General features: G+C 49.9%; 1 protein-coding gene across 4 annotated transcripts in view; it reads left to right on the top strand.

Annotated features, from left to right (window-relative positions):
- Positions 1–1,217: 1,217 nt before the first annotated feature.
- The window catches only part of Slco2b1 (solute carrier organic anion transporter family member 2B1), a 48,336-nt gene continuing 34,968 nt past the window's right edge, over positions 1,218–14,585 (top strand). Inside the window, exon 1 of one of the 4 annotated variants that reach the window (XM_029479789.1) lies at positions 1,218–1,722. In XM_029479789.1, the coding sequence (XP_029335649.1) occupies positions 1,707–1,722 (16 nt within the window). In that variant the 5' untranslated portion in view covers positions 1,218–1,706. Of the gene's footprint in view, positions 1,723–13,790; positions 14,066–14,585 lie in introns of those variants that run through there. The other 3 variants (XM_021167884.1, XM_021167885.2, XM_021167886.1) reach the window with 3 other exon arrangements.

Below are 14,585 nucleotides of genomic sequence, written 5' to 3'. Positions count from 1 at the left end.
GGACCTGTTAGCTCAAGTTTCACAGGCTGACCTTTGTTCCACCTAAGCATATCTGAGTCCATGAATATTCTGGTTTCATACAAAGAGCCTCAGTTCCTGAGGCTAAGTCAGTGATAAGAGAGTTTCTACCTGTTTAAAGGGACCCTCCTTCTTGCAGCTCTGTACCTGTAATTTGATATCTTGAAGGTTCTCTGTCTTCCAGTCTCTAGGAAGACTCACTGCTGACTTTGTACTGAAGGGTGAGAGCCCAGATCTAATCTGGCTTCCCAATTAGGACAGAGTCTGTTTTTCTTTCAGTCTGTCACAATTGCTGGCCTTCATCCATGGTCACGTGCTCATATTGCTGGTCCTTCAATGACACCTTCACTCAGAAAGTGTTGGGCGTCTGGCTGAGTGCCTAAGCTCCAGCCAGATCTGTATCTCAGATGTCCCAGCTTTCTATGGCCAAGTGGGCTAAAGGAAGCTCTCTAGCATTCCGAGGAAGCTAGACTCTCAACTCACATCCCCACTCTATGCACAGGTCTCCTTTTGGAGATGGAGTTGTGCTCATTTCTGTATCAAATTGGGGCCAACTCTTCCCTAAGAAGAGAGCCTGGGTTGAAGGGCATGCCTGGTTCTAGCATGGTGGGTGGGGGCGGGGAGCAGCAAGACATGTTTCCCCAACAAGTGGGGTGCTCTGTGGCATGTGACTCAGACTGTGAAATGGAGGAATCCAAGGCTGTTGGATGAATGGGCCCTAGGGAGCCTCACGCGCAGGCTTTGCCATTTCCTCCCCAGCCCAGTGAAGGCCCCGCCTCTTGCCCCTCCCTCCAGTTCAGCCTCCGGCCTCCAGGCTTGGTTTCTCTATTTATTGTCGAACTCTTCACACCTGCAGGAACTCCTGTGATGCCTGTCCCTTGGCTAGGGCCAGCACTGGGACGGGATCATTCTTCCAGCCGTCTAGAAGACCTTTGTCCAGATATCTCTTAAAAATTTCACGTTTACTGTTTTGTCTTGCTTCCTTTCCCCCTCCCTTCCTTCCCCTTTCATCTAGGTGGCGCAGATGGGAAGGGCAGATATTAGCGAGGGATGAGGGAGACAGGACAGAGGCTCAGAGGGAAGCAAGGGCTTGCTTCAGAGCTCATAGAGGGTTGGGAAAACAGCAGCCCCACAGGAAAAGCAGCTCAGGCGGTGACCAGGATTGCAGCAAAGAGACTGAACATTCTGGAATGTTTGTCTCTAGAATGGTCCTGAACTTAAGAGCCATAAACAGCTTCTCACTCTGGCCTCTGCTGCTCGCACAGGAAATAACCATAAGCCTCAGGGAGGGACCAGTCTCCTCGCTGCATGGGGGCTGGACCTAAACAAACCCGCCTCCTTTGCAACTCCTGGTCCCGGGCTGTCCCAACTAGAGATCAGAGGAATTCATGGAACCAAAGAAACAGACACTGCAAGGGTTGGGGGGTCTAAAGCTAGATAAAGGAGCAAGTTCCCAGAAGAGCTCTCAGGGAGGGGTCAGTTTGAGCAGGGCCTCTACCACGCCCGACCTGAGGGCAGCTGTTGTCCAGTGTGGCCAAATAAATATAGCCAAGTGAGGGACAGTCCTACCTTGACGGTCCCTGCTGCTCTCTCAGGAGCTGTCTCCCGTTGTCCACTGGCAGGCTCACTTCCTCTCTGCTAAGCTCCAGGTTGGACTGGGGGCCACAATTCTCTGCATTTCCCCAGCCATGGGGCCCAGAATAGGTAAGTCTGGGGGACGGAACGGAAGGAATTGGAGGGAGCCTGGAGGCTTCTCCAGCCACAGGAAAGGGGAGAGACTATATATAGTGCCTCTGGTGTGCTGAGGAGACAGAGGCTTAGTTCTGCACAGAGCAAGCCCCTCTCCCCTAGTCTGTGGACCTCAGAGAGGGTATATGAGTGAATGAGAGGGGCAGGAAGGGAAGCCAGTTTACTGGGCTGGAGACAGGGAGCCAAGCCAAACCACTCTGCTGAGCTAGAGACCCAAGATCTTAGAAAGGCCAGCCTGCCCAGCCCCATTAAGCTAATCCCCAACCCTCATCACCACCACCCCAGTGTGAGGGAGGCAAAGTAGAGATGGATGGACAAAGTAGAGGACCACAGAGAAGAAGCAGAGAGAGACACAGAGACAGAGAGAGAGAGAGACAGAGAGAGAGACAGAGAGAAAGAGACAGAGAGAGAAAGACAGAGAGAAAGAGACAGAGAGACAGAGAGAATGTGCAAACAGACACAGGGACCAACAGGTGTCAGCAGGACAAAGGGGCAGACTAGGATCAGGACAGAGGAACAGACACAACATGGCTCTGAAGGAGAGTCACAGCAAGGACCTGGAGGGTGAGAGGGGAGTGTCAGTGTGAGCCAGAAAGGCAGAAAACTACCAACCCACAGGGACAAACGCCCAAAGGGACTGACAGACAGATTTCAGACACTCAGGATCCACACAGAGAGGGCACTCGGAGAGGCCTGCTGACACTTACCTGGAGTGGGTAATGGTGGGGTCTGAGGAGGCTAGAGGGGAAGTGTCTGGAAACTTCCTAAAGCCAAGTGTGGAGTGGTAAGAGGAAAGCACAGAGTGGCCAGGTCAGAGTGACAGACCCACCTGTGACAATGGTGGAACAGAAGGTCTTTACACAGGCAGTCCGGGCTGGATGCCCTACAGTAACCCTTGGCCTCCCTGCCACTGCCTGTCTGCTGCAGTGATGGCTTCACACCCACCCAAGCAAGGCCAGGCTTGCTTCCAGGCCAAACAGACTCGGCAGTGTAACAGACACAGTTTGGGGACCCTGGGACACCAGGAAGGGTGGGGATGGGTATTTGCTCTAAGGAGGCTTTATTGGAGAGAGGAAGATGAGGTCAGGTTGAGGGAAGGGTTGGGCTTTATTTTGGGTTTGGTGCCACAGGATTTGCTTGTAGTCCAGGTTCAGCTCTGACACGCTTCTCTCTGGCCTCTGCCTCCAGTGTGCAGGGATCACAGGTGGGCACCCCTGACCCTGGCTTAGTAGGATGTGTTAGACCTAGTGGGGAAACCCCCACCCCATTCCCGATTCAGCGTGCACCCAAAAAATCACAAAGGACCATCTCTTGCTGTAATTACATGAGGACGTTTAATTACGGAGCTCCGGTCCGACATGCATCTCACACAGGAGATAACGGATGCCGGCCACGAGGCTCGAAAGCTAGGAGTTTTTATGGAGTAAGGGGCTTAGGGGTGTGGAATTCAGCATAACGACACACTATTGGCTTATTCAAACATTAACAGAAGGATTACAGAGCAACAGGACTTTGTTCCTGTGGGCTGGGGGCTTATCTTTGTTCACATAGCAACCAGTTGATGTATGACTTTTACCTGGCGCCAAGGGGCAATAGACAGAGGNGAGGTTCNGGCCANATGGTGGGGACTCAGACAAGATAGCCTTGCCTGCNTCCTTGAATTCTTTTNATCTTCACAGTTAAGATNTTCTTAGGAATGCCTTAACAACAGCCCTGCCCTGGCAGGCCTGGGGGCTGTTCGCTTTGTTCCCAGTCCCAGGCCTGGGCAGTGGGCTCTTAAACAACTCACAATTTACAATATTTTACCTTCCTTCAGATGGATTCACAGGGCTTATGAGCTACAGACAAACAAAATTCCTATTTACCTCTTCAGTACAAATGCAGGGATTGGAGATCCCGTGACAGGGGAGAGACTTACACTCTTAGTTCTGCATTGTCCTCCCCCCTGTAAAGGCTTGGCTCTGGGTTCTCTAACTGATCTCTGACACATATATAACAGGAAGCTAGTATGAGTTCTTGCACTGAGACACCAGCAGGAGACACAGCTTGAGGTGGCCTCCCTCTGGAGACATCTGTATCCCTCGTCCTGTCCACTGTACTGAGCCTCCCTCTGGTGCTTTGGTCAAGCTCAGAACAGTGGACAGGAATAGGGACACAGATGACTCTCAGTCTTTGAAGAGTCCAGGGCCAGCTGTTCTACTAGAGACAGACAGACACCAAAGGGAAAGGAGAGTCAGATGTGTCTCCCACAGAGCTAGCCTGACAGTTTGCATGTGCCCTTGGGTAGCTGAGTTCCCTTGTCTGCGCAGGAAGAAAACTAATATTCCCAAACTGTCCCTATGGTGAGAGCCAGGGAAACCACTCTCTGGCCTCTATACCCTTTCTAGGGAGTCCTTGCCCACTGCAAATTTTCTTGAGAAATTTGACATTTCCAACATTTCCAAATAAAGCCTACCTGGGGGCCGCTGTCCAAGCCAGAGGAAGCCCCTGCTAGCCACCATGCACAGTGTTAGCCACCAGACACACAGCCCAGTTCATCCTTGCTTACTCTAGGTGTGGCCACTGTGGCTAGCTCGCTGTCGTACTCTGTTTAAATGAGATCTTTCCAGGGAAGATAGAGGAGTTGAGGGAGAGAACCATCAGCCTCATGTTCAAATCCCAGCTCTGCCCCATGGACTTTATGGGAACTCAATGAAATTTTCCCTCCCTTTTAACAAACAGATACTCAGAGAGGGCAAGTGACTTGTCCAAGATCACCCAGCAACTCACCTGCAGGGTAGAGGCCAGAACACTCATCTTTCTCATATTGGTGCTCTCTCCTCTCTGTCACTTGCTTTCTCATCCTCACTCCATACTGTTGAATTCTGGCCTACCTTGTGCACTTTTCCATTGTCTCCCCACAAAACAAATTATTTTTTGGGTGCCACTGACTTGGGAGCAGACATGGGGGGGTGTTACTTCTCCCATGACTGGTCTTGGAAGTGACAGATGCTGGTCTGGCCTTGACCTTAGCAAGGGATCATGGAGTCCATGCCCAGTCTGCCTGCCTCTATCCCTTTCAGGGACTCTAGTTCTCTATTTTCATAGTCGGTGGCAGGGATAGTCCCTTGGTCCCCCACTGTGCTTATAAACTTGGTCTGTGAAGGGAACAGCAGGACAGAGGCCTCTCTGCAGGGACCGACTGGGCCTTTGAATCAGTATGGGGGATTGAAGCATATAGGGGCTTTGAGAATGGAAGGAGCCCATGTTAGTGGGCTAGAAGGTATAAGAGACAAGACCCAGGTGGGACCAGACAGAGCTGGGATGATGGGAGTAACGGGTTCTGTGTCCTGGGTCCCAGCTCTGTGGTGCCCATCAGTGGTAGAGCTCAGGCCTAGCATGCTCAGGGTCCTAAGGTCAATGCTCAGAATCCCAGAAAAGAAAGAAGGAATGAGAGAGAGAGAGAGAGAGAGAGAGAGAGAGAGAGAGAGAGAGAGAATGGGGAGTGTCAAACTAAAAGATAAAGCTAATTGTTTTTCTAATTTCAACTGTCATGTTTTTCTTTTATTTTTTGTGGTGGATAAGTGTATCTTAAATGAAATTGATTATGAACATGTAAAACCCCAGGTGAAACTCTGTGGCTTCAGAATGGCTGACCTCAAACTACGTAGCCGTTCACTGGGATGTACAGTTTGGGATTAGGCAGTGTTTGAGTGACAGGTTTTTTGTTTTGTTTTGTTTTTTTGTTTTTGTTTTGTTAAAGGGTGGCATCAACCTTTAATCGTTTAAGTGACAATCACAATGGGCCTTCAGCTAGAGTTTTTTTTTTTTTTTTTTAGCATGTCTGAAGAAACTTTAAAAAAAATTTTTTATTACGTATTTTCCTCAATTACATTTCCAATGCTATCCCAAAAGTCCCCCATACCCTCCCCCCCACTCCCCTACCCACCCATTCCCACTTTTTGGCCCTGGCATTCCCCTGTACTGGGGCATATAAAGTTTGCATATCCAATGGGCCTCTCTTTCCAGTGATGGCCGACTAGGCCATCTTTTGATACATATGCAGCTAGAGTCTAGAGCTCTGGGGTACTGGTTAGTTCATAATGTTGTTACACCTACAGGGTTGCAGATCTCTTTAGCTCCTTGGATACTTTCTCTAGCTCCTCCATTGGGGGCCCTGTGATCCATCCAATAGCTGACTGTGAGCATCCACTTATGTGTTTGCTAGGCCCCGTTGAGTGACGGTTTTAATCTAACTGTGTGATGCTTTTTTTTTGTAATCTCACTACAATAAAGGCATTTTTTTTTGTTAAAGGAAAATAATAATGAAAAGAAGAAGAAAAAGCCAAAGTTTAAAAAAGGGTTTTTTGAAAAAAGCTGTCCAGTATTGGGGAAGCAGGTCTACATCCAGATAGGGTAGAAGATTCTAGTGGAGGGAGCACCAGCCAGCAAGGCCTGAACAGAATGTATATTCTAGAAGGGCAAGTGGGCTGGGCATGTTGTAGGCTCAGTGAGCAATCAGGTTAAGGGAGGAGGCTACTGGAGATACCTGAGAAAAGCCAACAGACTCTGACACTAGGAGTTCATATGGCTCCCTGGGCATATAGAGTCCAATGGGGCTCTAGAAAGATGTGAAGAGCTGAGTGGCCAGGCCTCGGTGATCTGTGTCCTGGGATATTGATCAGGACCTTACTTGTGCATCACAGCTCTGTGAGTTCAAGTCAGACTTCTGCCCCATTTACAAATGAGGAAAAGAAGCCAAAGACCCGTGACCTCGGGCCACACATCTGATCAGAGTCAGACTCTGCAACACCCAAGCCCCCTGTGGAGTCTGGGCTCTTAATGGCCTCCCTTTGTCCTCTTTCTTCAGAATCACACTGAAGGTGCCCCAGGTCCAGCCCCTGCCTGGTGTCCACAGGGGTGACCTTATGTGTGGCGGCTGAGCCTTACTAAGGCCCCCAGATTTGTGCTGTGATGCAGGAATGAGAAAATGGGTTCAAACAGAGTGCCTGATGAGCTTTCTTCTGGGGCAGGGGAAGGCAGCATGGCCTTGGGCCAATGGCTTCGTGTTTAGATAAGGAGACTGTCTTGCTTCCCCAAGGCTCAGGACACCCCCACCCCCACCCCAACGTCTAGTCCTTATTTTTAAGGTTATCTTGGGTTTACATGGGATAATCAGGGCCAGAACTAGGAACAGAAAGTCCCAGCACTTGGCCCCTGACCCAACTCGGAAACCACCAGAGTGCCTGCCCCCACCCTCCATCCTGACCGAGCTCCCTCTAAAATCAACAGCTAGACCTTGAGGTCATTTTCCCCGCCAGCAGACCACCCAGGGGTCCTTCCAAAAGGAATTTCCCCCAAATGACAGCCAAGCCCAGCTGCTGTCTGGAGACTCCCTCCACACTTTCTGCCGTGGACTCATTCTCCTTCATAATGCTGGACCAGGTCACACTAGAAACTAGAACTTGAGGCCCCACAGTCACTCTGAGTCAACTAGGCTCCAGTCTGGTCAGCTACCTCATGAGGACGAGCTCAACTCAATCAACAAGCTTGCTCTTCAGCTGGGTTGGGGTGAGACCTGAGAAGCAATGGGCAGGGAGAGGGAGGCCAGTCCATCAGGGGTATGGCATGAATAAAGGCCGAGAGGATTAATCTTGGGAATGGCAGGAGTCTACTGGGGCTGGAGGACTATGTTCTGCAGGAATGGATAGATGAAGCCCAAGGCTCTCAGGGGCCTTGAACTTGAGACTGGGAGTCTAGACCTCTGGTGTAGAGGAGTGTAGAGAGAAGAGAGGGAGCCTGCCTCTGAGATCTGCAAAATATCAGGCCCAGGGCATTTCTTTTGAGACTGGCTTGTGTATTTTGTAATGTGGTGGAAGGGGGTGCCTTAGCAGGTCCACACTGAGGCATCCCTCCCCTGAGGTTCCAGTCTAGTATAAAATGACATTTATTTGGGGACATAAGAAGGGAGGTTGAAAAGGGAATAGGGACAGAGAAAGAGAGGAGACAGAGGAGGTCAGAGAGGGAGGAAGAGAGAAAGAGGTGAGAGAGAGGGGGGGGAGAGAGAGACAGAGAGAGAGAGAGAGCAAAGAGAGAGAGAGAGCAAAGAGAGAGGGGTCAGAGAGGGAGGAAGAGAGAAAGAGGTGAGAGAGAGAAAGAGGAGAGAGAGAGAGAGAGAGAACAAAGAGAGAGGGGTCAGAGAGGGAGGAAGAGAGAAAGAGGTGAGAGAGAGAAAGAGGAGAGAGAGAGCAAAGAGAGAGAGAGAGAGCAAAGAGAGAGGGGTCAGAGAGGGAGGAAGAGAGAAAGAGGTGAGAGAGAGAAAGAGGAGAGAGAGAGAGAGCAAAGAGAGAGAGAGAGAGCAAAGAGAGAGGGGTCAGAGAGGGAGGAAGAGAGAGAGAAAGAGGAGAGAGAGAGAGAGAGAGAGAGAGAGAGAGAGAGAGAGAGCAAAGAGAGAGAGAGAGAGAGAGAGCAAAGAGAGAGGGGTCAGAGAGAGGAAGGCCAAACAGTCCTTTTATAGCAAACCAGGCTTGTACCTGGCTGCTGTTGCTAGGTAACTGATGGCAGAGTCTAGAAGAAACTGGTAAAGAAGGAAACTGAGGCTTAGACAAAAAGAAAAAGAAAAAAAAGGGGGGGGGAATCCGTCTAAGATCATACTAATAACTGTGCTGCGCAAACAAAGTTTTGTATCCTAAGTATTTTGTCTAGAGCAGTTCAGCAGATTTACAACCAGCTCTGTCTGGATAGGCCACAGCTCAGCACTGCTCTGGGGGAGTTAGCCCGATCAAACTGATAAGAAGCTGATAAGAAAGGCATAAGTAGCAAGAGAGTGGCCAGCTGACCATGGCTGAAGGGTTGTGGGGATGGCCTCAGGACTGCAAGAGCACCTGCAAGAGAGAGACCAACCTGAAGGAGCTGGGCTGCAGTCTGCAGGAGGCCAGGACATCTTAGGAGGCAGGGCTCAGGAGATGCCCCCAGTTCACACCACTGGAAAGGGGTCTGCCACCATCTTGAGGAATGAGACGGCTCAGTCACTATCTGTCACCTAGACGCCACCCTCCCCAGGCTTAGACACTGCCTTTGGTAATGGGAGCTAGTAGCTTTCCCAGTGAGTCCAATCCACTATCCTGGAAGGTGAGTCTGATGGCGGTCTCCTTTCTCTCTGCTCTGTTTGGACACAGGGTAGGACAGGTTCAGACCTTCATCCCCTTTCAACCTTTATGCTGTCACACCACTGCTGCGGCCACCTTCTTCCTCTTCTTTCCCTTCCCCTTGTCTTTCTTCAAGAAGTCTTCTGCTCCAGGCGTCTCCATTGTTTCCATATCTTTGCCAGACTTGCCATCCCAACGCTGGGCACCATCCCTGACTCAGAGTGTGAGGTTCGTTTTTTATGATTACATTTTATTAGTGTGTGTGTATATGTGCGCACACGTGCGCGTATGCACACCACAGTACACTTGACTGTGCACTTTTGAAGATCAGAAGACAATTTGGAGGAGCCTGTCTTCTTCTTCCAACAAGTGAATTCTGGGAATAGAAAGACAAGTGCTTTTCCCACAGAGCCTTCTCCCTGGCCCTGGAATGAATCATTACTCTCACTTCGAGAACCAAAGACACACCACTTGTGTGTCTGCTATGACTGGGTATGTTCTGGGCTCCTTTGGCTTGTTTCCTTACCTTCAAAGTGTTTTAGCAAACTCAGGCGCCCTATCCAGGTGGCTCCCAAGCTCAGGGTTCTGGGGCAGACGAGGAAATCCACAAGCAGGAGAAAGGGGCCCAGGAAATGTGCAAGAGACACCCGCTGCTGAGGCTCCAGCGGGGCAAACTTCTCTGAGCAGGCGCAGCACCATGGACAGCTGAGTCCATACTAGATCTGCTGATCTTTCAAGACAAAAACAAAAATCTGCAGTTAGCTGTGAAAGTTTCTGATTTAAAAAAAAAAAAAAATGCTGGCAATGAATTGAAAAACATTCAGCAAGCCAGGATTTTGCAGGCTTCAAAACAAATCCCAGAGCCAGAAGCGCCTCCTGGCAGGACAAGTCCAGAGGCTGCTTTTTGCCTCAAGGAACTAGGCTGAATGAAGGCCCTGGGCCAGGGTTTCCCTGTCACAACCTCTGCCTTTTCTATGTGTGGTGTGCAGGTCCTTTGATGACCTGACATAGTGTGTATGTGTGTTTAGCACCGTGTGTGTGTGTGTGTGTGTGTGTGTGTGTGTGTGTGTGTGTGTATGTGTGGAGAGAGAGAGAGAGAGAGAGAGAGAGAGAGAGAGAGAGAGTAAGGATGGGTGTGTTGTTTCTTCTTATACACCGAAGTTAGAAAAATAACAAAAACAAATCCTGGAATGCAGCTGAAGAGCACAGGACCTTGGGGTAAAGGCAGTGTGGAGACTGGATGGTGGGGAGAGACAAAGAGCTGCTGGTGGGGGTAGAGAGTGAGGGGGTGGGAGGTGAGAGGGGAGTGGCTTCCAGTGGGTTCCGTGGGGCTTCCTGGATCAGATGAAAGTAACTAAGCAGTCTTCCATAAGCAGGAAATAAGTTATTCTGAGGCCTGGTGGCCGGGCTTGCAAACAAACCCGCTGATGAGTTTGGGGCCAAGGCTGACAAAGTGAGTCTTTGAAGTTGAGCAAGCCCTTAGTCTCACATCCTCCCGGTGGGTGGTGGGCAGCAAGGTCCATTGTTCCAACCTTACGAAAGCCCTCTGATTGCTAGCCATAAAGCCATGGTCCTAGGTTTTGCTTTCTGTAAGGCACTAGCTAGAACATTCTATAGAAAGTACCATGTCTTGACTCTTTCAGATTCAAGCCTTGGCATTTCTTGGCTGATGTTGCTGTAGTTTTCCAGAGGGCTCCAACCCACACTTTGGTTGTGGATCTCTAGGCCGAGGCCCTCTCAACTTTCTCCCCACTTTTCCTTTCTTAGCCCCTTCAGATCACAGAAAGAAACACCTGACTGACCAGTGAGCTGACCCACAAGCTACAGAAAGCTACAGAACAGGCTGGTAAAATGACAGATGGCAATGTGGCCACCTTTGACAACTCACAGAAGGGAAGCTGGGCCAGAATAAGAAGTGACCAGAATAAGAAGCGACTGTCATTCTATTTGTTCCAAGGCCATCAGTGCAGATCTGATGGCTGACATCAGGAGCCCAGCAGTCAGACAGATCTGGGCTCATATCCAGATATCCATTCTCCAGCTCTGGGATTCTTTTCCAAGCTTGTTTGCCCACAGGCATCCCAAGCCCTGGTTGCACACTCTGAGGATGTGCAGATACATGGACACCCAATGTAGTCCTGCATTTGGTGCTACCTGCTCTGCAGTAGCCCTGCTTCCCCCTCAGATCACAATGTAACACACTAGATGTGCATGCTGACACATGTCCAAGCTCTCGGTGAGCTTGGGACCATCTGGTCTACACTGTAGTTTCAGGCCAGCCAGATCTACATAGTGAGACCCTGTTTAAAAAAATAAAAGACGAAAGAAAGACAGAAAGGGGGGGAGGGAGGAAGGAAGGGAGGGAGGGAGGGAGGGAGGGAGAGAGAGAGAGAGAGAGACCAGAGACCACTGTTTAGTAGGGTCTTCAATGGCCACCCCATCACTGCCCACAGAGAGAGTTTTCATCCAGCTCACTGGTTCTAGTTCTATATGTAACAATACCTCATTGCTTCGTGTAAGCAGACTTTAGTTGAAGCAGGTGGTGTTTCATGGCAGGACAAATTGCTGATAGCAGGATGAACTCTCTACCAGGGAAACGAGTACCACTTAGTAAGTCGGAGATTCCCAATGAGGTAAATTTCTTGTGAGCCACAGCTGAGTAGACCCTGCAGCGTCTCTCTGGGCTTTGTCTGATCGGCAGGAGAGCTGAAAAACTGGAAATTTGTTTCAAAACCTTTCAGTGCAGTGGGGAAGGGTGGCCAGGGACCTGAGATAAGAACCACAGCGTGGCAGTGCAGGATGGGTGGGAACTATAAAAAGGCATGGACCTGGGACAGGAGGGACCAAAGGCTCTGAAGATGCCAGGCATGACAGTGTGTGCAGGTAATTCCAGAACTTAGGAGCCTGAGACAGAAGGCTTGCAAATTTGAGATCATCTTGGACTACATAGGGAGACTCTCTCTGTTGATAGGAAAGAAAGGGGGAGAGAAGGAAGAGGGACAGAAAGGAAGGAGAGAGAAAATAGAGAGAAGGGAACAAAAAGGAAGGAAGGAAGAAGGGAGGGAGAGAGGCAGGGAAGAAGAGAGGAGGGACTAGCTGGGAGCAGGATAAAGTGAAAGCCCCGGGGGCCAGTATTCTGTTGATGGTCCCCCCTAAAGAGTTGATCAGATTAATGAAGTCCTGTATTGAGCAGTTTAACCACTTGCTTGGACTGAACAAACTAAGAAGAGGGTGAAAAATGTGTCTGAAGACCAATAGACCAGCAGGGCCATGTGTGTGGGGACAGGCCATGACTCTAGAGGTCCAGTGTGCAGATAGGCACATTGGGCGAGCAAGCAGCCCGGGTTCTCGTGGGTGCCTCCTGCACTGGGGAGGAGGCATTGGATGTGAGAAGCCAAAGGGACTACATGGCTTCTATGGCTACATAGCTGAACTGTAGCTTCTTGTGCTCTGTCTCAGTTAGGGTCACCGTTGGGTGACAAAACAGCACGACCAAAAAGCCAGTTGAGGAGGAAATGGTTTATTTTGCTTACACTTCCATATTGCTTTTCATCATCTAAGGAAATCAAGACAGGAACTCAAGCAGGACAGGGACCTGGAGGCAGGAGCTGATGCAGAGGCCATGGAAAGGTGCTGCTTACTGACTTGTTCCTCATGGCTTGCCCAGCCTGTGGATGGCACCACTCACAATGGGCAGGGCCCTCAGCCATCAATCACTGATTAAGCAAATATCTCACAGCTACATCTTATGAAGGCATTTTCTCAATTAAGGTTCTCTCCTTTCAGATAACTCTAGTTTGTATGTCAAATTGACATAAGACCAGCCAGCCCAGGCTCTAAACCTGGGTCACTGACCCTAGGGCCATTGAGTGCAATCAGAGAGAATTCAGTTCTCAGGGTCTTGTGGTTGACTGGAGCCTAGACGAAGGAAGGAAAAAGGTAATCTAGAGACAGTCTATGGCTCTGCCAGAACAAAGAAGATAATTTGGAAGCAGGAGGTAGCTCCAATTGGGATGTGTTGTCTTGGACATTTTGGAAGATTTATCTGGGATTAGTGGAAAATGGCTCTTTGGTGGGTGCCAGTCTGAAGTCCAGCCCTGGGAGACACCTGCCTCATGGGCCTAAGGAAATAGAAGAGATTTTCTGTCCTTCATTGATCCTGGCTTCATTCCCGAGACACCGACAAAAGACAGATTAGCAAACTAGAAACACACAGTATTATGTAGTCTAAAGTCCCTAAGATATGGGAGTCTTCAGTAGAAACATGAAGAAATGGAAAACTGTGTGTGTTTTTATGCTATGTCTGATGAAGTATCTGATTGTGGAGGGGGACGCAAGTGGATAAATGGGGCATGACGTGATGGTGACAAACTGAGGGAGGGGGACTTAGCCAAGTCTGTATTGAAATGCTTCAAATGAGAGGAGAGGGGAAGGTCAGTGAGTAACTTGCCTAGGTCACTGACCTACCTGCCGGCGGGGGTGGGGGGGTGGGGGGGGTGGTTACATCTGACTTCTGCTGTCTTTTCCATCACCACCATGCCATACTTGGGAGCAGTGTGTCATAGGTCCTATCTGTAGATAATATCATCCATAGCTGTAAGCTGAGGAAGTTGGAGCTCAGAAAGAACAAGAGACGTGTTCAGGCCCACCTTGGAGGCTTGAGGGGAACTTGAGGAAGCCTGTATTCATTTCTACATTTGCAGGCGTTGCATTTTGCAGTCTGACTCTAGGAGGTACTATGCATTGGAAAGTGGTACTGAGCCTTTCCAGGAACGAGTGATCAGGGAGGGAAGGGCCAGGCTGGTCTCTGAAGTCTTCCCCCTTCCCATGTGACTGCAGCTGGATTGAGCACCAGCTCTTGTTCATGAGAGCAGCCTTGCACCACAGGCTCGCCCTGACCAGCTCCTAAAGAGCAGTTTTGGCTGGCAGATGTTAAGGGAGATGACTGCTCTCAAAGCCCAGAGCATATTGCTGGGCTTCTTCCCCAACCCAAAGAGTAGAGCCTTGGACTTTGTGCACCAGAAATAGATATTTCGCTAACGGACAGAATGAGCCAGGAAGACTTTGAGCTTTGGCAGAGGAGGCTGAGGTGGAAGCTTCAGGAAGACCCAGAGTGAGGCTGCAAGTAGAAGCTCACCTAAGGCAAGTGAGTGACGCTTTGGGAAGAGCAGGTGAGAGGGCAGAGAGGAGAGGGGATGTGACTGTTGTATAGGGAGCATTGTCTCCAGCGTGCTCAGAAGCCCAGGCTGAGTGTCCAGGGTCTAGCCTTGGGCTGGGGGATGCATGTTCTGAGCTGACCTGCTGACTTCTTCCTCTCTCTCATCCATTCTTTGCATTTCGTTCTGAGCTATTCCTTCACATAGGTGACTTCAGACCTTCCATCTGAGCTTCCAACAGCCCCAGACCAGGATTTGGGGTATGCTGGCCCTGCTGCCAAGGTGACCTGGCTAGGTTAGAGTGTGCCAAGACAGAAAAAGACGTTTGTGCTTTCTCTCTGTTTGGATCTGTCCAAGGAGGGCTGTTAAGTTTAACATCTGTACTGAGCTGCTGGGATCCCTTCTCAGAGGCTTGGAGATTCAAAGGACATAGGACACAGAGCTCTGAAAAGCATTCATGTGCTGTGTATGCATATCAAGACCCAGATGGCAGCCGGTGACAGGCTTCTTTCTGCTGGTGAGAGGAGCTTAGGTT

The sequence above is a fragment of the Mus caroli genome, chromosome 7, assembly GCF_900094665.2.
Source record: "Mus caroli chromosome 7, CAROLI_EIJ_v1.1, whole genome shotgun sequence".
Classification (NCBI taxonomy): Eukaryota; Metazoa; Chordata; class Mammalia; order Rodentia; family Muridae; genus Mus; species Mus caroli.
This window is presented reverse-complemented; position numbering and strand designations above follow the sequence as displayed.